This window comes from Triturus cristatus, chromosome 3_2 (assembly GCF_964204655.1).
Source record: "Triturus cristatus chromosome 3_2, aTriCri1.1, whole genome shotgun sequence".
NCBI lineage: Eukaryota > Metazoa > Chordata > Amphibia > Caudata > Salamandridae > Triturus > Triturus cristatus.
Genome location: NC_140584.1, coordinates 536235152 through 536258317, shown reverse-complemented (window position 1 = coordinate 536258317; position 23166 = coordinate 536235152). Strand labels below are relative to the sequence as shown.

Below are 23166 nucleotides of genomic sequence, written 5' to 3'. Positions count from 1 at the left end.
TAAAGCAACAAATAACAAAACATAGCACGTTTGTGCCTTGATGCTGTGGTGAAAACTGCAGATAAAGGGGCCTGATGTGAAGAAACACGAGGACATATTTGTATTCTGCTGCCCATCCACCAGAATTGTTTTTCGCTCATTTATTGCTCTAACTCTGCAGTAAACATTGTGCGATATTAACCGCAGCTGCTTGCAACGTCCCGAACAGGACACAACATGTTTTCCTGTCAAATGGTGGCTTTTTGTGGCTGATTAAGGCTAGGGTTACATAGACACTGCCTTAGGTGAGAAACTGCTTAACATTTTTCTCATGGTTATTGGAGCACATGTTTTGCTTACGCCTCGTATATTATCGGGAATGTTTCGTCTCCATTTGTTAAACATGCACGTCACTCTTTCGTGGTAAACGGTGCCTGTTCCTTACAGAACATAACAGAGCCCAAAACTGAAACACTTGGAGTGAGATGTACAAAGAACGAGGTATAAAAGACTTTATTGTATCATTAGATAAAACCTTTGCAAAATGAACAAGCAACGGACGAAGGGGGAGCGGACGAGCACACGACCAAGGCAGCGTCCTTTTCGGATTCGGGGGCGTGTTTTGCAAATGTCTCCTCCTTGAGACTTTTCGCAAAAAACACGCCCCCCGATCCGAAAAGGACGGGGCATGATTGGAGTGACGGGACCTCTTCTCCAATGGCTGGCCAGCATTTACGAGGCCAGCCAATGGAGAACAGGGCAGAAGAGGGGCGGGTTCAAGCCCCTCTTCTCCCAAGTCATTAAATCTCCGGACTTCCGGTCTGCCGACCGGATGGTCCCGAGACCTAAAAACGTGTCAGGACTGAAGACAGGAATGGAATTCCGGAGGAAGAAAACCTGAGTTTTCTACATAGATTCACACTGTACCAGGATTAGGGCAGAGCACGAGAGTCCAGACCTCTGGAGCCAATCCAGGGGGGAAATGTGCCAGCAGGTATGTCAGCAAGGGGTGAAAGCGAGGCTCCCAGGCGGTAAGGAGCAAATGGTGCCATTTACAGCCATCCCAGAATGATGTGTAGATGGGATTATGTGCAGCCTACAATTGGACAAGGGTGTCTGGCGTACTGAACATTCCACCCCACCCGTGTGCAGGGTGGGCATCAGTTCAAGCTGAACAGTATACAAATACATTCTGGACCAGTGGGTTCCTTTTCAGGGCCAACCAGAAGCCCAGTGGTCAGAAAAGGTGGTCTCCAACACAAAGGAACATTTGGGACTACAGCACCTTCGCTAGGAGAGGACAAGAAAACAGATCGTACAGGAAATCAGCAATGTGCCACCTTTGGGGTGTGGGGGGCAGCATGACGGAGGAAGATTCCACGTGACACATCACCAGGTGCAAAACTAGCCCAATATGGTAGAAAGCACACATGTAGAGACGATTTGATCAACCCCAATAAGGAGTGCATGAAAACAGTATGCGCTAGGGGGCAGCCTCCTGTCTTAGCAGAGTAAGACGCGAGCCCGTCTTAGATCGAGGTCCAGGGTCCGAAATCCGACACGTATATGGAGCTTGGGGAACCCATATTCCGGGCCAACAACAAAAACCCCATGGGGAAGTGCGCCTCCCAGCTGTGGTGAGATTACTTCAAATACAGGTTAACTGCCACAGACATGCAATGGATGCCATGAGGGGGTTCTGCAGAGCTGCAACCGGTGGGAGTCACGTTCGTGTTTAGCGATGGCCCAGGCAAGGGCTTTATCAGAGGATTATGTCCAGCAGTTTCCGGTCCAAACCCCGTAAACCCAAAAATGTTTAAATGAAACCAAAGCCCCAACCTACGAGCTTTTGTACATGACCCAGACACTAAAGCTGCAACTTCCGCTGAAGTCTAGGGTGGCAGTGATCTGTCTTCAAAGCTAAATGCTTAGTCATTGGTTAATAAAGAAGGACACGATTTAGGTTAGCCAAACGCTTTATTTAGAGGTATTCTGTATAATACATTTTATATGTTAATGCCGATAGCAAGGATTATTCCCAAAAGGCTGCAATGCATGTTAAAGTGTGAGCAACTCAATCTCTCAGAACATTGGACATAAATATGTATGCAAGTGTAGTGTAGAAGTTCCCAAATAAACCCCTTCCTTACTGGCAATTTACCATAGAGGTGCTCAAGGCTAGATTTGCTGGTGTGGTTTATAAATGGGCATTATGTTAGTCTATTAATCAAATGCTGTCCAAGTATCAAATGTGATCAGCATGGACAAAGGTAGTCTGGGTTTCTTACGTCGCCAATAATTAGACCACTCAACTAGTGGCATCAAGAGAATTATTTCCGCTTAAGAATACCATAGCTCTACATAGCGTTTCCCGTTCCTATGTCATACCTTTACGCATAGGAGGTACCTACCAGTTATTATAGAGCCCATCCTCTAACACATCGAAGTATAAATCGTCGGTAACGGGCCAGTAAAAATAAAAAGGATTGCAATCACATTAAGCTACAATGTGCAACTGCCTCTGGTTTTTCCCAGCCGTCCACATGTTACTCTTTCAGGTAATCTGTAAAAACGGAAACAAAGTACGTCCTCAGTACACTTTCTTAGCGAAACAGTACTTTAACAAACTGCTGAAAACACGAGCATGCTGCAGAAGCGTGCAAACATGGCCCAATGCCCCCCACAATTCAAGTAGGCTCGATCCTGCGAGAAAGTGCATCACATCTTTCCAGTCACGTACATTATGAATACCACTTGTCCAAGACACCCCCCCCCCCCCCCCCCCCACCCCCCAAGAGACAAGCGGGCCTTCAACTTTGAAATATCGCTTTAACGCGAACGTTACTCGAAGCCCACAGCAGGTAGATTTCTTCAAAGCATTTAACCCCGGCATAAGTCTCGCAGCCATGAGAAAGCAATGGCTAGTATGCACAAAAATTGTGCTCTGTGGATCTTCCCAATAGCCATCGTTTCAATCAACCTCAGTTTTGCAAAATGAACAAGTAACGGACGAAGGGGGAGCGGACGCGCACACGACCAAGGCAGCGTCCTTTTCGGATTCGGGGGCGTGTTTTGCAAATGTCTCCTCCTTGAGACTTTTCGCAAAAAACACGCCTCCCGATCCGAAAAGGACGGGGCATGATTGGAGTGACGGGACCTCTTCTCCAATGGCTGGCCAGCATTTACGAGGCCAGCCAATGGAGAACAGGGCAGAAGTGGGGCGGGTTCAAGCCCCTCTTCTCCCAAGTCATTAAATCTCCGGACTTCCGGTCTGCCGACCGGATGGTCCCGAGACCTAAAAAGTAGGTTGTACCAAGGCGTAAAGCGGCTTGATACGCTGGGCAAGTTCGACCGAAATTCAGAAAACCCAGCAGGGATTGCAATTTCTTCAGTGAAGTAGGAGCACGGAGGCATGCGCATTTTTCTAGAAAGTGCGGAGCCAATCCTCTACCTTCATTGTTGAGTTCGTACCCCAAGAACACTGTATACTCTGCTATGTGCGACTTCGCAAAATTTAATTTGTAACCGAAGTCTGCAAACAAAACAATAATGCGATGAACGCGCCGAAGATGCGGGTCTAACTCGTCATCCGTGAGATAAATGTCATCCACGTACGAGTACGCATCTGGGTCTACACCCTCTAAGAGGGAGACCACGCGAGCGGCAAAGACTCCCGGGCTGTTCTTATAGTCCATAGGCAATCTTTTGAATTGTTTTTGTTTGCCTCCAGAGGTGAACGCCGTCCACTCACTACTAAGAGAGGACAGGTTATGGCTGTAAAAGCCATTGGAAATGTCCAGTGTGGTTTTAAACCTTTTTCTCACGAGACTATCGACGAGAGCCGAACTATGGGTGTTCTGTACTGCACAGGTCCGGCAATGAGAGTTAAGGTGCCGGTAATCCAAAACTAGGCGGTACGACCCGTCAGGCTTCGTCACAGTAAACAAGGGATTATTCATAGGAGACACACATGTTTCGATTACTCCCTGATATTCCAATTGTTCAAGGATAGATGCTACGTGAGATCTAGCTTCACGACGCATGGGGTATTGGGCTTGGGGCTGGGGCGTAGTCCGCAACGGAATCTCATGGCCGGGGGAAAATTTATCCCAGCCCACCTGAGTCAGATATAACGCAGGCGCTTGCACCTGAGCCCATTCCCCGGCACACTTATCAGCTAGGACCTTAGGCACAGTGTGCGCTAATGACGGGAGGATCACCTCCTCCCCTCTAGGAGCAGCCAAAATGAAAGCCGGGGGCCAATCTGCTTCTGCCAACAAAATATCATAGGTAGTGGTCAGATGATCCCAAAAAAAACCTTTAATTGTACGTTGTATGTCACCTTCAATGTGAAGAACTATATTATATAGTCTATCAGGGGGAGACACGAGTGTCAGCAGTTTCAATATTCACGAATATATCAGTTGCTGTCGCCACCAGATATGGACGCAGTGCTTGTCGCACTACTGTAACTTCTGCGCTGTCCAGCAGCGTTAGCGCCCATGTTAGGTTCTGAAGCTGCGTCCGTACCATCTGAGGCATACCTCGCTGTCAGAGCAGCAACTTTCTTCTTCTGAAACGGGGGTCTTTGACGTGCAGAGTCTTCTTGCTTGCCTTTGCCGTCAGTCTGTTCGGACTGCTCACGTGCCTGCGGTGCACCCCGACTTTTCCCAGCACCTCCGCCACCGGATTGTGAAGCCGATGTTTCCTGTGAAGAACATAGAGAGCGTTGTTCAGAAACCTGAAATCTATCAGGCGACTTAATAGTAGCACGATCGCGCAGATCATAAGTGCGTTCACTACTTGACTGGACTGGAGAAGCAGGACGAGACCCCTGTTTCTCCTGTTTTTTCGCCCTCCAACTTTGTTTTGGAAAGTTAGGGCTTTCATCCTTACCGGACGAATTCGCCTTTGTCTGCTGAGAATCAGGATTTTTCACAGTCTGCTTAACCCCTAAAGCGCTGCGACCAACTTGTTTATAGGCCATCGCGATAATTTTCGCAAATTCCCTCGGCTTGTCATCTTCGTTCACTGCGTCTAACTTATTAAGCACCTGGAACTGCATATCATCTCCTTTGAGGTTGCCCAAGATCATGGTAGCAACCACATCAAAGACTCCGACAAGCTGCATACCCAATTCAATAGCAGCCTCCGCACCATGATTCTCCTGAACACGTTTTATAACGGAGGGCAGTACCGACAGAGACGGAGTGCCATAGCACTTTGAGTATGTCGCTGCAAAGACCTTACCCCAGTTTTCACAATCAGCCATATCTGGGACTAAGTCTTTAGGCAAAGCAATGGTAAGGATCCTGTGTTACTCCACAGGAGATGTACGCGGATAAACCTCTTCAATTTGATAACATTTCTCAGCAAGCCAATAAGGGAAATCATCCCTATTCTGGGGTCGCTTGCCCACCACCGAATTGACCATAACAGGACTAATAACCACCGCGTGGTGGTCCGTCGGTTGTCCCGCAACAGCAGTAGCGACCACCTGCACGTTGCGCGACACGTACTGCACTAGAGCCCTATGCACTGCAATAAGGGCAGGGTGCAGAACGCTCAACTCAGCCACCGTTGCCTGTAGGTAGCTGGGATGAGGTGTAAATCCGGCTAACACCGGCCATGTGGCCCCTGCGATTGACAAAGGGCCCATTCTCCCCGGTGTAACCGCATGGGGAAGGCCGCCATTAAACCAAATGTTATGCTGCCAGGCAGAAAGAGGAATTTCCTGAGTCCTATATGGCGTATAGTTGGCTGGTAGCGCCGTGGCAGTATAGGTGTGGAACGGTTCGTCGTCCTCACTCACCGCCGGCAAAGTAACCCAAGAGTAGAACAACCAAATGGAAACAACGCATCAGCACTTACTACAAAAATCACAGCCATACCCCATACTGCGCCAGATGACGTTTCAGGGGTGCCCGGCTATGAGCCGTAATATCGACCGCCATTAGGATACAAACAGTAAATCTACAGAATTTTAGTAGCACTAGGGTTCAGATTAAACAACCTTTTTAATGATCAAGCTTGAAGGAACCTATTTAGTCAAAACCCAGGTAGGTTAAAACCGTCACTCCCGTTATCCGGAAACCAGAGTGATGGTGTTGTGGACTAATACAAGCACTACTAAGGCGTCTCAAATCAATAGACCAAACGTTAGGTGCGCCATGTTGCAGGGATTCTGCTTATGCGCAGAACTATGCGCAGGAACCCAGGCCCTCAGTGAATTGCGGTGTACCAAAAACTCACCTCAGAACCCCTATCCGGCCAGCATCAGTGTCCCATTCGTTATCCGAGATTTAGCTCGGCGGTCCCATTGTATAGACAACCCAGAACAAGTGACTTAGTATATTTCTCAGGAATGGTGGGAATCAGAAACACCTTTTCGTAATTATTCTCGTACCAGTCCACAACAGAATAAACAGACACGGGAAAAGTTTAAAGAGTTTATTTTATAAACCTCGTGTCCTAATATGCAGCAGTTTGGCTAACATTAGCAGACAAACGATCAAAATCATCAGCATAGTTACAATACCATAGAAAATTAAAGGAGCAATCATACTAAAAGGATAGTGGCTCTAGGCCACCTTCCTTTCTCTAACACACTAATAGTATTATTAGACTAATAAGAGGTCTCTAGGCTTGAATGGGGAACCCCATACCGTATAGATCAGCTCAGAGTTCACATCACAGGATCAGCTATGCTCCGCTCCTAGGAACGCTCTTCTTCAGAATGTGTTGAAAACATGTAACACTGCAATATTAAAAGCATTCGACTTTCAGGTATTTGCAGCTGCGTGCATGTTATGGCTAAACTAGTGGGCCGATCAACCTGAACTCAACAGCATGCACCGTCTAGCGATCCAGACTGTTTCTGTTACACTGTGTACAGACCAAGGTCGCTATTCACTGTTCAAGATGTTAACAACAGACAGTTCTCATGTGAAGCAAAGTCGAGCAAGCACCCCTCACTTCTAATAACATGTGACTACAGTGTTGTGTGCAAAAGCGGAAAAATGGCTTTCTAACATTTAACGCGGTTATGCTAACTTAGCGTTGTTCATAGGTAGATAACGATCATCACTACACTAGTTCAAGGATATCAGCCCCATATCGGTAGCTGCGCTGAAACGGAGTAAAAAGACGCTTGGCCCTTTATCTTGAAGTACATGAATGTGTGCTTGTACTTTCTTTTTTTGTGTGTTTTAGGGTTGCTTTAAATAAACCTTGACTTTTTAATGGTGTCTATGCAGCCCATGTGTACACTTTGGTATTCCATGGCATAATTTGTGGCAATGGAGATAGTTTCTATTTCTATTTAGGGAGTTTTGTAAAGCGCTTGGTGACGCACAGCGGCGTGTCCCCGCGCTAAGGAGCGGCTGCTAACTGGAACCTACAGAAGTGGAATACTTTACTGTTCGAATAGTGTAGTTTTGAGCTTGGCTCTAAAGATTAGTTCAGATGGTTCGAGACGCAATATTAAGGGTAATGTGTTCCATCTGACGGCTGCAAGGTACCTAAAGGATCTTCCTATTTCTCCTCAGGCATTATGTTTATCGGTTCGCCGTTGTCGATAATAGGTATTGAGCATCCGTTTATCTTTGGTGTGATCTTCGAACAATGTTTGAATGACTTTGGTGCTTTTTCAGGTCTACTTTTCTTTGACCTGTATTTTTCTTCACAAGTGGCTACTCCAATATGTACACATTTTTTTGGAGCAAACATTGACATTGCACAACGATCGTCTTCTCTTTAACTTGATGTAGATACTGTAGAATTTTTGACGACTATTTAGATGACCATCAACTTTGTTTGGTGTCGATTTGCCTCAAGTGGTATGGTTGCTTGGCCTTGTGGGCAACCGTTGCTTCTGAAGGGTTTGAGCAGTAATTTTGTCTTCGTGCCGTGAAACACTTACTTTTTCCTTTGCCTTACAATCCCTTACAAAATGGTTCTCCTTCCCACAGCCTTTGCAAACCTTTCCAATGGCGGGACATGGAAATGAAAATTCACACCTGAAGCATAACCTCTTCTTCCGTGGAGACCTCACTCTGTGTGCCTCTGCCTTGCGCTTCAGCTTACATTTCACGTTCGTGACTGAGGCAACCTTTGACCATGTGAGCAGCTAGTTGATCAGCATGCTCCTTGGCTCTGGCAACCATAGGAACTTGCTCCAGACTGTTTCCCTCTGCATTTGTCATCTAAATGAATCTGATAGGCATCCGTAAATAACTGAGGCATGTAGCTTCCTAATCATTGAATTGAACTTGCAGTGTTTGATAAGCGTATCCAGTCTCCACAAATTCATCAAAGGTTTCACCAACTTAGTCATTCTTGACTGAAAATGTACCTTTCTTAATCTATATTCGGCATTGGATTAAAACTGCTATTCAATGCTTCTTTGATTTGTCTATATGTAATTTCGTTAATCTGCAGTATTTTTTAATGACCACTTTTGACTATTCACCACCTAGATTCTTGAGGTAATTGATGACCTTGTTATCTGTTTCTTCTATGCATCAATGGAATCATCAAATGTGTCTATCCAAGCAGTCCATCTGTTGCCAATATTCAGCTTTTTGACAGTATCGAATGTTGTTGACGGTTTCAGGAAAGCAGCGTGATTATAACCGTTTGTGGAACTTACTTGTGTAGAAAGTAGTGTTCTTTCTGACGCTGCTTGGTGATCTTGTTTATGCTAACAATCTGAGGCATTGTGACATGCTGGCCTCTGGTTCATCATTGATAATTATGGGAAGCGTGGCCTCTTTCTTGGTTTTCATTGGGAAAACAACTGTTCACTCTAGCGATCAGTGCTCTCGGCTTTCTGATCCTCTAAGTCCTCTGAAGTGTTCTGAGTCCCTCTCTGCTGCTGTGGTGGTGTGCCACTTTAGGTATGGACTGCTCTATAAACACAACCTTGGGCACTTCTTCTGGGATTACTTCCCCCCCCCAACACTGTGGTATGATGATTCTCTTTACTCCGTACTGGTAAGCGAATAGCTTTGTATTTAGGCGTCTTCGTACTGTCTGACATCTGGTTGATCTCTGCCTTGCAGCACTTCTGATTGCAGCATTATCTTGCAATCCGCTGTTGCTGTTCTTTCAAAACCTGGTTGTATGTGCCTTTAGCGTTCTCACTACGCATGTTGTATAGATTTAGGTTGCGTTGTAGCGCTGTACCTCTTTATGGCCTTCCCAGCAGATTCTTCGCCAACAATGTGTAGACTTCTCAGTGAAGTTTCCATTATCTTCAAATGCTTTACATAGGCTGGATTTGTACTTTAACTCCACATAGGACAAGCATTGATTCTGTATTTCGACGGAGGGACAAGTGACACGCATGATGGGTTTGCTCGATCACGGCAAACTCTCTGGGAGAGCACAGTCTATCTTCAGGTTACTTATCCCTATTTCCTTACCAGTTGTAGCGTCCTCAGCCTGGGTACTCGCTAATTACTATGCCACACATGGAACGAAGTATAACACGTCTTTATTAATCTGCATGTAACTGCAAGCCCAACATTGTAAACCTGCATTAATTTCATTCTGCTCTAACACTTGCGTCACATTTCTGCGGAGTCCATCGAGAGCCAAAGGGGTTCCGTCATTGCTAACTCACACAACACTACAGCAATGACCACTATCGTACACAGGAGCAACTTGTATGCCAATATTACACTGTTAAAATGGTATTGTATGGTGATGGGTGATGCGATCTTGGTATTTTTACTCTGAATGCTGGGTATCATTTAGTAGATTGTTTTCCGTAGTAATAAGAATAAGACGTTTAGAATTATTACAGTAAACACAAGCACCTTTACACTAAAACAGGAGTAGGCACTATACAAGAGCACATCATGAACTCTATGAACTGATATAAAAATTGTGTAACCAGCATAGGCACAATGACACCCTGGACACACAATCATTGTCTATGCCAAGAAAATAGTCAATAACTGTAAATGTGTTTACCCACTGGTGGGTGAAATGATTACATCTTTAATTTGAGTATAATGAATTGTGTAATCGCTGGAGTAACAATGACCCTTAGTAATAAGTCATTAGGAGTTTCCCGTCATAGACGGTAATGGTTAATCCCTAGTCGTTAATTGTTAAATGAGAAAAGTGAACTCCACATAAATTGGTTTGCATCATTTGCTGGTCACTTTTGAATATTGGACAACATGAGCTCGTGGGGAGATTATGTCCTACAAATGAGATTAATTGTGCATGTAAAACCGCAAAATTGACTGGATACAATATGCGGCTGTTAGAAATGGGTGTCTCTAGATGGCAAGGGCTTGCACCTTTTGTCCAAGTAGGGACCCTTCTTCCTAGTTAGGATAAGGGAGTTACACTCCTAAAAAAAAAAACCCTGCTCACCCCTTGGTAGCTTGGCACAAGCAGTCCGGCTTATCTTAGAGGCAGTGTAAAGCATTTGCACATAACCAACAGTAATACAGTGTAAGCACTACAAAAGGACACCACACCAGTTTAGAAAAATATCCAATATTTTTCTATGCCTAAGACCAGACCAAAAACGACAAATCAACAATACAGTACTTGGAAATCTTCAGTTATCAAAATAAACTTGAAATAAAGTTCCTTGAGGTTGATCGCTCTGTCTGGGGCTATCACTGTGTTGTGAACAACCAATCCAAACAGTACTGGCTGACCGCAGCCTTGCAGACCAGCTACAGTGTCGGGAAGACCCGCAAAACAGTACCTTTAGAGATGTAGAGCATCGACGACCTCTCATTGCGCTCTGAAAGCACGGCGCCTGCAGGCATCTGTTCTGGAGGTCGGTGCGGGAGTCGACTGACCCTTGAAGTCACACGCGTTACAGATCGAAATCCTCACGGTTGGTCTGGAGCTCCGATGTCAGCAGGCGGAGGGTGCTGTGGTGCAAAGTGCAGCAATGCGGTGTGTGATGCTCTCAAGTCGCCGCGCAGGCAGCGGCTCTGTGACGGTTGTCCAGCAGAGTCGGTGAGATCAGAGCTGCGGTGCGAAGTGATGTGGTGCTCGTCGCAGTGCTGGCAGGTCATGGTGCAAGCAGCGGCGTTGTCGTAGGTGAAGCGTTGTCTGCTGATGATATGGAGTCGATGGCAACGGTAGGACAAGGCTACGGTGTGGGATGAGGACGGTGCGTTGTGTAACTTGTGAGCGGTGCCCTCGAACCATGGTGAAAGCAACGGCATCTGTGTGGAGTTGCGTCGTTTGGAATACCAGAGTGACGGCGTGAAGCAGGGCAGTGCAGAGTGCTGTGCCCGCAGGTCGTGGTGCAAGCAGAGGCTCGGTGGTGTCGGTGAGATCAGGGTTGCCTTGCAGCGGTGCCCTCTGCGATGCCTCAGGACATTGAGTTGGCAGCAGTGTCGTAGATGGCTTCGGGTTACTTTTCTTCTGTTGCAGCACAAAGCACACAGTCCCCAGTGCTGATGGTAGAAGAACTTGAAGTCTTTGCTGTTCAATAGACTTCTTGAACAGGGGGAAAGCTCTACCTCAAGCCCTTGGAGAAACTCAATAAAGAAGTTGTAAAAAGTTAAAGTCCAGTCCTTTCACTGCCCAGGACAAAAGCAGCCACTGTAGGTCAACACAGCAAAGCACTCCGCAAAGTGGCAGTTCCTTCTCACAGCATCTCCAGCTCTTCTTCTTGGCAGTCTTGTTCCAAAAGAGTTCTAAAGTTTGAGGGTTAGGGCCCCAGTTTTTATAGCCCAAAATCATTTTTCCTCTCGGGCAGAGAGTGTCTGTGCCCAGCCAGAACCAATCGTGTACTCCCTGGTGCAGCCTCCAGGCAGGAGATGGTGACTGCATTGTCAGAGGCAGACCAGGCCCATTCCGGTGAAAGGAAATCTCCTCCCCCTACTCTAAATGCAGCCTAGGTCTATTCAGCCCATTCCTGACCCATCTAGATTCTCTGTAGCCACTGCTCCTCCCCAGCCCCTGTCATCCCAAAGCCAGACAGTCAATCCACGAACTCAGCAGAGGCACAATGGATGGCTGATCAAGAAAATAACTACTTTCTAAAAGTGGTATTTTCGAACACCGAATGTAAAAATCACCTTCACTAAAAGATGCATCTTTAGATTCTGAGTTCAGGCATAATGAACTTTTTCTCTACCTTGTTCCCAGGGGCAGTTCTATTTAGAAGCTGTTACAAACCAACTCCCCATTCTGTCCTGTGAAAACAGGTAGCCTTGCAATTGTGGAACAAAATTGGCAGTAATTCACTATCAGGACATGCCACACACACCAGGGCATATCCTACCTTTCACATACACTGTACTCTGCCCACAGGGGTACCTTGGGCTTACCTTAGGGGTCACTAACATGTAAGAAAAGGGAAGGTTAGGGCCTGGCAAGTGGGTGAACTTGCCAAGTCGACTTGGCAGTTACAAACTGCGCGCAGTCTCTGTAGTTGCAGTTCTGAGTTACCTTATCTGAAAGAAACAGTTATGGATTCCTTACCTTAGAATTACCCCCAGGCATCAGACTGGACCCGGAAAGTTTTTAGTCGGTGGTACTCCTGCGCGTCGGAAGGTGGCGTCTGTCATCTAAGCATCCGTCGTCTGTTTCGTGGTCGCGGGGATGACGTTGCGGTAGGTACATAGACGCCACCCTTGCGCTGACGTCTGTTCTTTCTTTTTCCGTGCTGGGGAGAGCAGTACCCCCAGTCACTTTTTGACTGAGATTTTTGCGACTTTTGTAGACTTCGTTTTTGAGTCTTACAACGACTCTTGGTGCACGACGGATGCCCGGTTTCAAGGCATGCGGTTCCTGTACCCGAATGTCGGTGACTAATCCGCACCGCATGTGCCTCTTCTGCCTGGAGAGCGACTATGACCCCAAGTCATGCTCCAACTGTCGAACAATGGCCCGAAGTCTTTGCAGGAGCGGTCCCGGCAGTCTGCTCTACATCGTGCAAGGTCCCATTTGCGTAGGACTTCGAAGGAGTCATCAATCCTCTTCTAAGTCTTCGTACTCCGGGTCGGGTAAGTCGAAGCACAAGAAGATGTCGAAGAAGCATAGTCACTCTTCGACTTCCCCTTGTCTGTCTGCCGACGCAACGTAGGTTGCGGGTGGTGCCCCTCCCGCGGCTCTGCGTGCGGAGCCTTCAGAGTCGACTCCGGCATTCCTGGGAGCGAACCCTGCCCAGCTTCGTCAATTTTAGGAAGCAATGCATGCCATCTTTGGGCAGCCTGACTCTGCCAGCGTGCCTTCAGGCCCTGCGGACTCAGTTGGGGGTCCTAGGCCTTCGAAGCCGGCGGCTCTGGTCTCCACTCCGTATGGCCCCTTGGATCCAGGCCCGGATCCAGATCGGCGCTGGTCAACCTACTTACATCTCCACTGGCGCCGACTCCACCGGCACCACGTCTGCAGCCAACGCCAGCTGGACCCCCCCAGTTGGCGTATACCCCGGCTTCCGCCTGATGTGGACACAGGGCTGGACTGGCGTCAGCCGACGCCGCATCCGGCGCCGATGGGTACTTTTGTCCGTGTGTTCCACCCTGGCCATTTTCAGCCAGATTGGCAGCCAGAGGAGAGTGAGGAAGACTGGAAGTGGTCTGGTGACCAGTTGGAGTACGATCCGGACAGGAGAGGAACTGGTGGATGCCAGTGGTCTTGATACCTCCCCAGACCTAGGCATGTTGTCTCCTCCTACCGTGGCTACGGAGAAGGGAGCGTCGTACGCAGTGGTGTTGTGTAGGACGGCCGAGCCTCTCCCTCGAGCTACCTACGGTGGCAGTCGGGACTAACCACCTGACAGAGGTCCTTCAACCGGCAACTCTTCGGAGCCCCTGCTGCCGTTTAATGAAGCCCTCGCGGACATCCTTTTGGGCACCTGGTCCAGGCCCAACACAGGGATGATTGCCTGACTACACCGCCCGGCCCCGGTCGACCCCACTTTCCTCTTCCAACATCCCACCCTTGAGAGCTTGGTGGTCCAAGCCTCTACTTCCAAAGGCGCCTTCCCTACCGCACCACCAGAAAGTGAATCACCCTGGGAAGAAAATGTTTTCTTCTGAGAGCTGGGGACTGCGGTCGGTAAACACCTCATGTCTGTTGGGTCGTTACACTCACTGTGTGGGATACAGTGGCACAGGTGCTGCCTCAGTGCCCGCAGGAGGCCCGGGCCATACTCTTCTGTGCAGTTGCTGAAGGGAGAGACGCAGCGAAGCTTACCATCCACTGTGGGCTGGATACTGGCGACGCACTTGGCAGGACGATTTCAACAGTAGCCCTTAGACGCTATGCCTGGTTGTGTTCGACTGGTTTTTCCGGGGATCTCTAATCCACACTTATGGATATGCCCTTTGAAGGCTGTTGCCTTTTCGGCAACAAGGCAGACAACGCGCTAGAGTGCTTTAAGGACTCTTGGGCTACGGCCAGATCCTTGGGCCTCTCCACCACATGCCCCGCGCAGTCTGCCTTTCGCCCCTTCCATGGCTACAGAAGGGGTGCCCCAACACGTCCCACCCAGGGCCACAGGCCGGCGCAAGATGTTCAGCTCCAGTGTGGCCGGGGACGTGGGAACCACTGACGTGTTCTGGGGTCCAGCGGGTGGGCCAGTCCACCACAGCCTCCTCTGCAGCAGCCTCCAAACCTTCCTAGTCTGTCCTTTCAGGCCACCAAATGCCAGTGGGCGGCAGGATACGCCATCACCTCCCTCACTGGTGCACCATCACTCCGGACAGGTGGGTTTTGCAAATAGTCCGATGGGGCTACTCCCTCCCCTTCGAGACTATCCCTCCCTCCATGGCACCTCAGTACCATCACATGTCGGAGGGTCACCTGGCCCTTCTCCAACTGTAAGTTTCGGCACTCTTGGCAGAGGGTGCCATCGAGCGCGTTCCTGTCCCAGAAGTAGGTTGTGGTTGCTATGTCCAATACTTCCTGGTACCCAAGAAAGACAAAGGCCTGCGTCCTATCTTGGATCTCCGGAACGTCAACCAATTCCTCCGGAAGGATAATTTCAAAATGTTGACGCTCACTCAGGTCTGGTCTGCCCTCGACCCCGGAGAGTGGATCGTAGCGTTGGACTTGCAGGACGCTTACTTTCACATCCCCTTCCTGCCGGCCCACCAGTGTTCCCTGCGGTTCACGGTAGGCCACGAGCACTTTCAGTTTACTGTGCTCCCCTTTGGCCTTAACAGCGCCCCTTGGGTGTTCACGAAAGTGATGGCAGTGGTCGCAGCTCATCTGTGCAGATCAGGGGCTCCAGTCTTCCCTTATCTCGACGACTGGCTGTTGCAAGTGGGCTCACCCCAGGCTGTTTTCCCACCTCCAGACTATGTCCGACCGCCTGCATGCGCTGGGGTTCTCAATCAACGTGCCGAAGTCGCTCCTGACCCCCTCTCAGAAGCTCCTCTTCATTGGAGCGGTTCTGGACACAACGCAGTTTCGGGTTTATCCTCCCGAACAGCGAGTCTGGGATATTCGGGCCTTGTTTCCAATCTTTCAGCCCCTATCCTGGGTTTCGGTCAGGATGACCCTTAGGCTGCTGGGTATCATGCTGGTTGATCATGCCAGGTAGCATATGTGGGCTCTGCAGTGGGACCTGATGTTCCAGTGGGCGCAGCATTAGGGAAATCTGTCCGATTGCGTCCAGATCTCGGAGGGCACTGCAAGACATATGCAGTGGTGGCTCACGAACTAGGATTGGGTCAACGGCAGATCCCTCTTCCTTCCCTAACTGGAACACACAGTGGTGACAGACTCATCCCTTCTGGGATGGGGCGGCAACATGGGAGAGCAGAGATCAGAGGCCTCTGGTCTCCGGCCGAGTCCGGGCTCCACATCAACCTTCTGGAGCTTTGGGCAATCTGTCTTGCACTGAATGCCTTCCTTCCCTCTCTCCGAGGAAGAGTAGTGCAGGTGTTCTTGGATAACACTACCGCCATGTGGTACTGCAACAAACAAGGCGTGGTGGGGTTGTGGACCTTATGTCAAGAGGCCTTCCGCCTCTGGGCATGGCTGAAACATCAGGGCATATCCCTGGTGGTTCAATACTTGGCAGGTTCACTGAATGCCAGGGCAGACCAACTCACCTGTAGGTGCATAATTGATCATGAATGGCGTCTTCACTGAGGTGGTGCACGGTCTCTTTCAGCAGTGGGGAGAGCCTTGGTTAGATCTATTTGCCACCAAAGAGAACGCGCAATGTCAGCAATTCTGCACGTTGGAATTTACAAGGCAGCACTCGCTAGGCTACGCTTTTCGGCATGAGTGGAGTTGCGGTCTTCTATACGTCTTTCTGCCTATACCACTTCTGCCCAGAGTGCTGAAGATCAATCGCGACTTGGCCCAAGTCATTCTTGGGGCCCCAGATTGGGCACGAAGAGTTTGATATCCCGAGCTGCTCAACATGGCCATCGATCCTCCGATCAGACTGCCTCTTCAAGAGGAACTTCTGTAGCAGCATCAGGGGACGGTCCTCCACCCGAACCTGACCAGCCTCCACTTCCTTGCGTGGAGATTGAGCGGCGGCAGTTGACGTCGTTTGACCTGCCTCCCGAAGTCTGTGATGTAATCTTGGCAGCCAGGTGTCCCTCCACCGAGATGGTATATGCCTGCATATGTAATAAGTTTGTGGCATGGTGCACAGCAAAGGTTGTGGATCCTCTTTCAGCCCCTCTTTCTGAGGTTCTCTTGTTCCTCCTTTATTTGGCTCAGCAGGGCTCTGCTCTGGGCACTCTTAAGGGCTACCTCTTGGCCATTTCAACCTTTCTCAGGCTTCCTGATCAGCCTTCTCTTTCCAAGTCCCCTGTTGTAAATGGATTTCTTAAGGGCATTACTCATCTTTTTTTCTCCTGTTCCCTTCGTAATGCCCCAGTGGGACTTGAACTTGGTTCTGACATATCTTATGTGCTCTCCCTTTGAGCCACTACATAACTGTCCTCTACGTCTTTTCACTTAGAAAACTTTTTCTGGTGGCCTTCACCTCTGTGTGCAGGGTGAGTGAGCTTCAAGCTCTGTCTTCGAAGCCTCCCTTTCTGGCTGTTTATCCGTACAAGGTTGTCCTTAGAACTGGACCTTCCTTTCTTCCCAAGGTGGTTACTTCTTTCCACATTGGCCAAGCCATCACTTTTCCCATGTTCTTTCTGCCTACGTATCCTTCGAAAGAGGGAGAGGCTTCACCATCTGGATCCAGAGCGTGTGCTTTCTTTCTACTTGGATTGCACAAAACCATTCCTGGTGGACGACCAGCTCTTTGTTGGTTACGTGGGCGCTAAGAAAGGTTTGGCCGTGCACAAACGGACCATCTCCAGGTGGGTCATTCTGTGCATCAAAGCCTGCTATTCTTTGGCTAAGAAGGAGCCTCCAGTGGGGCTGTGCGCCCATTCCACCAGGGCAACGACAGCCACTACTGCTTTGGGATGAGTCCGTCCCCTTAAATGACATCTGTCAGGCAGCTAGGTGGGCATTGCTGCACAAGTTTACGAAACACTACTGCCTGGACAGCCAAGTCCAGAGAGACTGCTACTTTGGCCGTTCTGTTCTCCAGGACTTTTTTGGTGTGAAGTTGGTTCGCAGACCCACCTTCGGGGTTGGTATTGCTGGGGTATCCATTCTAAAGTAAGGAATCTATAACTGTTTCTTTCAGATGAACAAGTTACTTACCTTCGGTAACTATCTATCTGTAAGAAACCTAGGTTAGTTATAGATTCCTTACCGCCCCACCCATCCTCCCCCGTTCTGCGAACTGACTTATAGGGTTCAGGACATCCTTTCAGGGCCCTAGTTTTGTGCACCAGTGGTCAGTGTCATGCATGGCTCTGCGGGCGTGGAACGTCGTGTACATAACTGATGTCCGCGCGTGAGGACGGCGTCTATGAAGCCACCGCGACCACATCCCAGGGACCACGGCGCAGACGACTGACGTGTAGTCTACCGATGCCGCCTTCCGACGTACAGGGGTACTGCTGCCGAAAAACTTTCCGGATCCAGTCTGGCACCTGGGGTTAATTCTAAGGTAAGTAATCTATAAGCTATGTTTCTTACAGATTCATCGTTACCGAAGGCAAGTAACTTGTTCTTCAGGGCTACTCATGTGGGTGGCACAATCCGTGCTGCAGGCCCACTAGTAGCATTTGATTTTCAGGCCTGACAAGTAAATCAAATATGCCAATCATGGAAACACCAATCCATAACACAATTTACAGAGAGAGCATATGCACTTTAGCACTGAATATCAGTGGTAAAGTGCCCCACCCCACGCCTTCGAATGATTTCAAGTGCCGCAACAGCTCCCATAAAGACATGCGGCGAAAACCGAAAGTGATGTCAAAACACGTAAAAATTTATTTAATTGGTTTTGAAATACCGCCCACGCACTGGTGAACAAGGTCGTTGGGGCACCCTTTGGCCTGGCCTGTATGGATTTAAAAAGATTTTTAAAAAAGGAAATAAAAGAACTAGGATTGAGCCATGAGTGCAACATACCTCATGGCTCATGGTAGGGGGGGGGGGGGGGAGGTGGAGGAGGGAGGGTGGATGGGGCTGTGTTTGCTGTATGTGTGTGTGTATATATATATAGTGTGTTTGTGTCTATAGTGTGTGTGTGTACATATATGTGTATATATTCTCTCTCTCCTTGTAACTTCCAGTAGTGAGATGGCACAGCAAACACTGTGATATAACCAACTTCTGGTTTGTGGTGAATTGGCCCTACTTCTAAAACACTTAACAGGTAAAAGATTGTTTGAATTAATGCTTCCAAAGAATTTTGAGTACCCCAGCCATATATTCTGTTCTTAGGTTCCCTTTTGGAGACTCACAGAGGGAGGGTCGACGTAATCTAGAACTTTCTCCTTCAGTTTTAACTGGCATTCATTCTTCTGGAAAAGTACTATAGCCACGCAACATGTCCTGTAGCTGTGCACTTCCTGAGTTTAGAAACATTGTGCTTGGGGAGTAAATATTGTAGTTGTCTCTTGTGTGCATAGTTTAACAGTAGCAAGTTTGGAATACAGCTGCAGATACTACCCGCCCATCAATTTTGGAAGTTTGAGCCACTCAAGAGGTTTATGCTGATGGGGAACTATATAGAGACTCTTGACTTCCTTAAACCGCTCTGAGCATACTTCCAGGAAAAGCTGCACTGGATTGTGGGGATTTGGAGCAATATTCCTTTATTGGGTATCCGATGCACCATCTCATGGAGGACAGTAGCCCAGCATCACTGAACGTTTATTATCCTGCTGTAAAACAGCTGTGATGCATTGAAATGGCATCAAACGCGTTTTTATGGCTTCCTTCGTGTTTTGTATGTAAAATGTTAGTTTGGTGAGATGTCCTGTATTGGTGTTTCCTGTTACTGTTAGGTTGTTTCAGTGTAAGTTAATGGGGGAATATGTGCTGTTGATGGATCTTAGTGGATCTGACAATGTTGTTGTGGCTAGTACTTCGTTTTTATAGTGTCAGTCTAGGATTGTTTTTAAAGATTCATTTGCTCTGCTTTCATGTGTATGTATGGTCTTTTTTTAATTGAAACGCACTTTTAGCAGAAAGTATAACTGTTTTTTATTCACTTTTGCGCCTCTTTGCTTTAATTGAGGCCGATCTCAAGTTGGTTTGGACAAGCCTACATCTCTGCCTGTATGAGTGGCAGACTGTATTCCTCATGGTCTCTGGTCCCGTACAGCCATCTCTGCAACCAAAGCCACAGACACACACCAAGTGCACTTTGTGTAATTGGGATCGTATTCCTTACGGCTAAAGTTCTACCTCCCTCGAGCCACTAGTGCTAGTATAAAAAAGGCTGCTTGTGCGTACTGCTAAGAACTCATTCGCACTCAACTTCCCGACTCCCACAGTGAACTCAGAAAAGTCTGCGCTTCAGCCAGATCCATTTATATACTGACCTCTTGTGTCCGATCAAGCAATGCAGTCCTTTGCATTCCTCCAACCCTATCTAGGGGCCTACGCAACAATGCCTATGTATGGCAGTTTTTTTTTTCCCCAACATCTTTGTAGCAGTCTTGTTGATTGTGCTCATTACAAAATGCATCACTAGTCCTCCTAGTCCAGGGGTTCTCAATCTGTGGTCCTTGGCACCCTGGTCCACAACGCTTATTGAGGAGCTTGGCAAATCTTTAGAAAATTAATTAATACTAAGATTAATAAAATATATTTAAAAAAGGAACATTTGAAAATGTAAAAACATTTTGTAAATGTAAAGGAATTTGAAATTGGAGGCTAAACATGAAGTTGGTATCCTTCGCTTGATTAGTTGGTGCAGTGTAAGTACAGTAACAGAGTACAGAAGATCGGTGGACTCAAAACATAAAATATTATTCTGCGCTGGAGGCCGTTGCTATGGCAAGCTAACTGTTTCATTATATTCTGTGACCCTTTAAAGCTGCTTTGTCAACTTTATTACGTAAGTATATTGGACTTTAACAGTAAATGTTTTCTCATTGGATTGGGAAGCTAAGTCCTTTGTCACTCTGAGTTTGAGAGCCTACAACTCTCCCTGTATGAGGCAGTCTCCTAGGGCATCTGTCCAGTTGATAGGTACAAAACAGTGACGGGTGGAATGCTTAAATTAATCTCGGCCGCTGGTAATTACTTGGTCGTATCCCAATCCATCATTATTTTGCACATCATGTTACCTCAGTTTGGACCCAGCTGTATGCAAATCAGTCTTGACCCTGCTCCAACAGTAACAGTCCAGCCCGAACAGAAGAGCCATGTCCTCCCTGAACCAGAACACACAGTCCAGTACCAGTTTTGCCCTAGTTATGGGCTCATCAGCTGGGCACAGCTTGGTTCCGGTGATCGTGCGCACGGTACCCACATCTGGGCATATATGTCCCACTTAGGGTGACACAATAAGTATACAAAACAGTGATGGATGGAATTCTTGAATTAATCTCAGCCACTGTTAATTGCTCGGGCAGCATCCCAATCCATCGTTATTTTGCTGGTCCATGCCAGCTCAGTTTTACCATTGATTACCAGTGGCTGAGATTAATTCGAGAATTCCACCGATCTCTATTTTGTATATTTGCAGTTGATAGAGAGGCCAGATCCTTTGGATAGATGAGCCTGCAAGGAGAGTTGGCACTAAACCAAAAGTGCTATTGCGTGAGAGCCAAAATGTTGAAATTGGCAGTCGTATAATATTGTTGTTTTGTATATGCAGTGCTTGGCTTTCATTTGGTTTGACAATAGAAAAACTAATGCTAATATCTGTGATATAATGCCCAACACACCTAGTTCAGGCAGATCTGCAGCTGTAGACCTTCCGACTTTGGGCTTGATAGTTGAGCAATGAACAACTGATTGGTGACCCAAATAAGACTGTTACTAATAAGGAGGAAGATATGGCCAGTTGCTGGTGCAGCCTTATTGTCTCAGCCAGATGGAATGCAAATCCGAAACCCTCAGGGGCCAGACTAGTGTGCCCGGATGTTTCATGTACATCACTATGGTTTTTGGAACTTCCAGGGATAAACTGGCAGCTGCTACTCTTCAGTCTGGAAGTCCTGCACTGTGTAGTAAGTTGCAGCAGAGCAAACCAGTGCAAAGGGGAGAAAAACTCTTGTAGCATAGAGGAACAGTATCTGATAGCCTTTGTGAAAGTTGTGCTACTGGCTAGTGTTTTCTACCAAGATAGCTTGCCAGAAGCCCGTTGCACTGTGGTCTGACGCTGAACAATTCTTGTCCAGCCTGAAATGCCAACCTCACCTTCCCACCTCCCCCTGGACAGAAACAAAAGCAATCCCAGGATGGTTTTCGCTTACATAAACCTAGTCCGTGATGTGTAACTGGAGTCCTATGGCCCAGTGAGCACGGTTCTCTCGTCTGGCTATACCTGTTGTACTTGGAGAATCTGCAGCAGCATGGTGCAGTGTACAAGACATCCCCACCCCCTCCATTCCAAAAGAAAATGTAAGCAAATTTGTCGGGATTACATGAAATAAATAAGCATTATAACACGTTTGGCAAAAAAAAAAAATCTTCAAAACGGTGTGGATTGATGTTGGAAGTCATTGCATTGTGTTGTCTAGGTGCTCAAATATGTTACGTGACTGCAAGCAGTAATTTGATTTTAATTACAAAGTGTAAAAATCCTTTGTTTGCTTTTCCAATAGGCAAGATGAAACCAGTTTATTTCACAACTCTCCAATGAAATCAGAAAGTTTAGAAAACCTCTGGGATAACTTGAGCCTGACACCATCTAACTTGCCTCCAGTAAATGCCACTGCTGGCCTACCTCAGAAAGGTAAACAAAGCTGTAAATCTATGCATGACGGATGTGCAATCCATTTTAATTTCTCTTGGCCTGCTCTTCATTGTTCTCCTTGATTGAAGTGGAGTTCATGCCTTGGAGACTGCCAGCCATGTTTAACTACTAAAATATAAGATGACTCTGTGTTGCTATTGTTCTTCTACTGAATTCAGATCAGTTAGATGATTGTGTATTTCCACTACTTTTTCCTATCTTCAGCTGTATGTCTGTAGATACATATATACAAGAGGGAGACTTGTTCAGTGCCCCAAACTTCAATGCAAGCATTTCTCAAACTTTCTAACTGCACATGTGCATTCTACTGATGGCAGTTCTTCCTTACCAGCATTACCCACTTGTTTTGTACATGAAAGATAGTAGAGATGTTTCCCAGATTCCTGTCTACATACTTATTAAGCAAACATGACATTGGTTGCATAATGTTTCTAGGGAACTGTAGTAATCTTCTTCCCACGTTCCTTTCTCAAACAGACACATGAGGAACAATCGCAAACCCAGGCAAACGAAAACCGGGAAACTACACTATACATATGGGTGACATACTACCACCTAATTAACGATACTGAAACCCACTACCCGCACACACTATTCCCTAGCAACCTGGTGGTCTGTGACAGTCTTACCATCACCAGATTATTACACATATCATGGCCATTCCCTACAACCTAGGGTTCTGACTATATCTCCCACCAGCTGTACTTGCTTAAAAGTCTCTCTCATCCATCACCATCCACCCTGAACAAGACCCAGATTCCTTTATCCAGCACCGGGTGACTTTCATCTTCTTTCTGGAACAGAACCACTCTTCTCAGGTTCCACGTCTGACCATTTTCCAACTTCACCCAGTTTCGTCCAACACATCACTCCGTAGGGACCCCAAAACTTCAACAAACCTGGTCTCACTCCGCCAGGCTTAACCTTCAACC

General features: G+C 47.5%; 1 protein-coding gene across 1 annotated transcript in view; it reads left to right on the top strand.

Annotated features, from left to right (window-relative positions):
- The window catches only part of DEPDC7 (DEP domain containing 7), a 272921-nt gene that overhangs the window by 68718 nt on the left and 181037 nt on the right, over positions 1-23166 (top strand). Inside the window, exon 3 of the mRNA XM_085648246.1 lies at positions 22083-22213. Within this exon, the coding sequence (XP_085504372.1) occupies positions 22083-22213 (131 nt within the window). The remainder of the gene's footprint in view (positions 1-22082; positions 22214-23166) is intronic.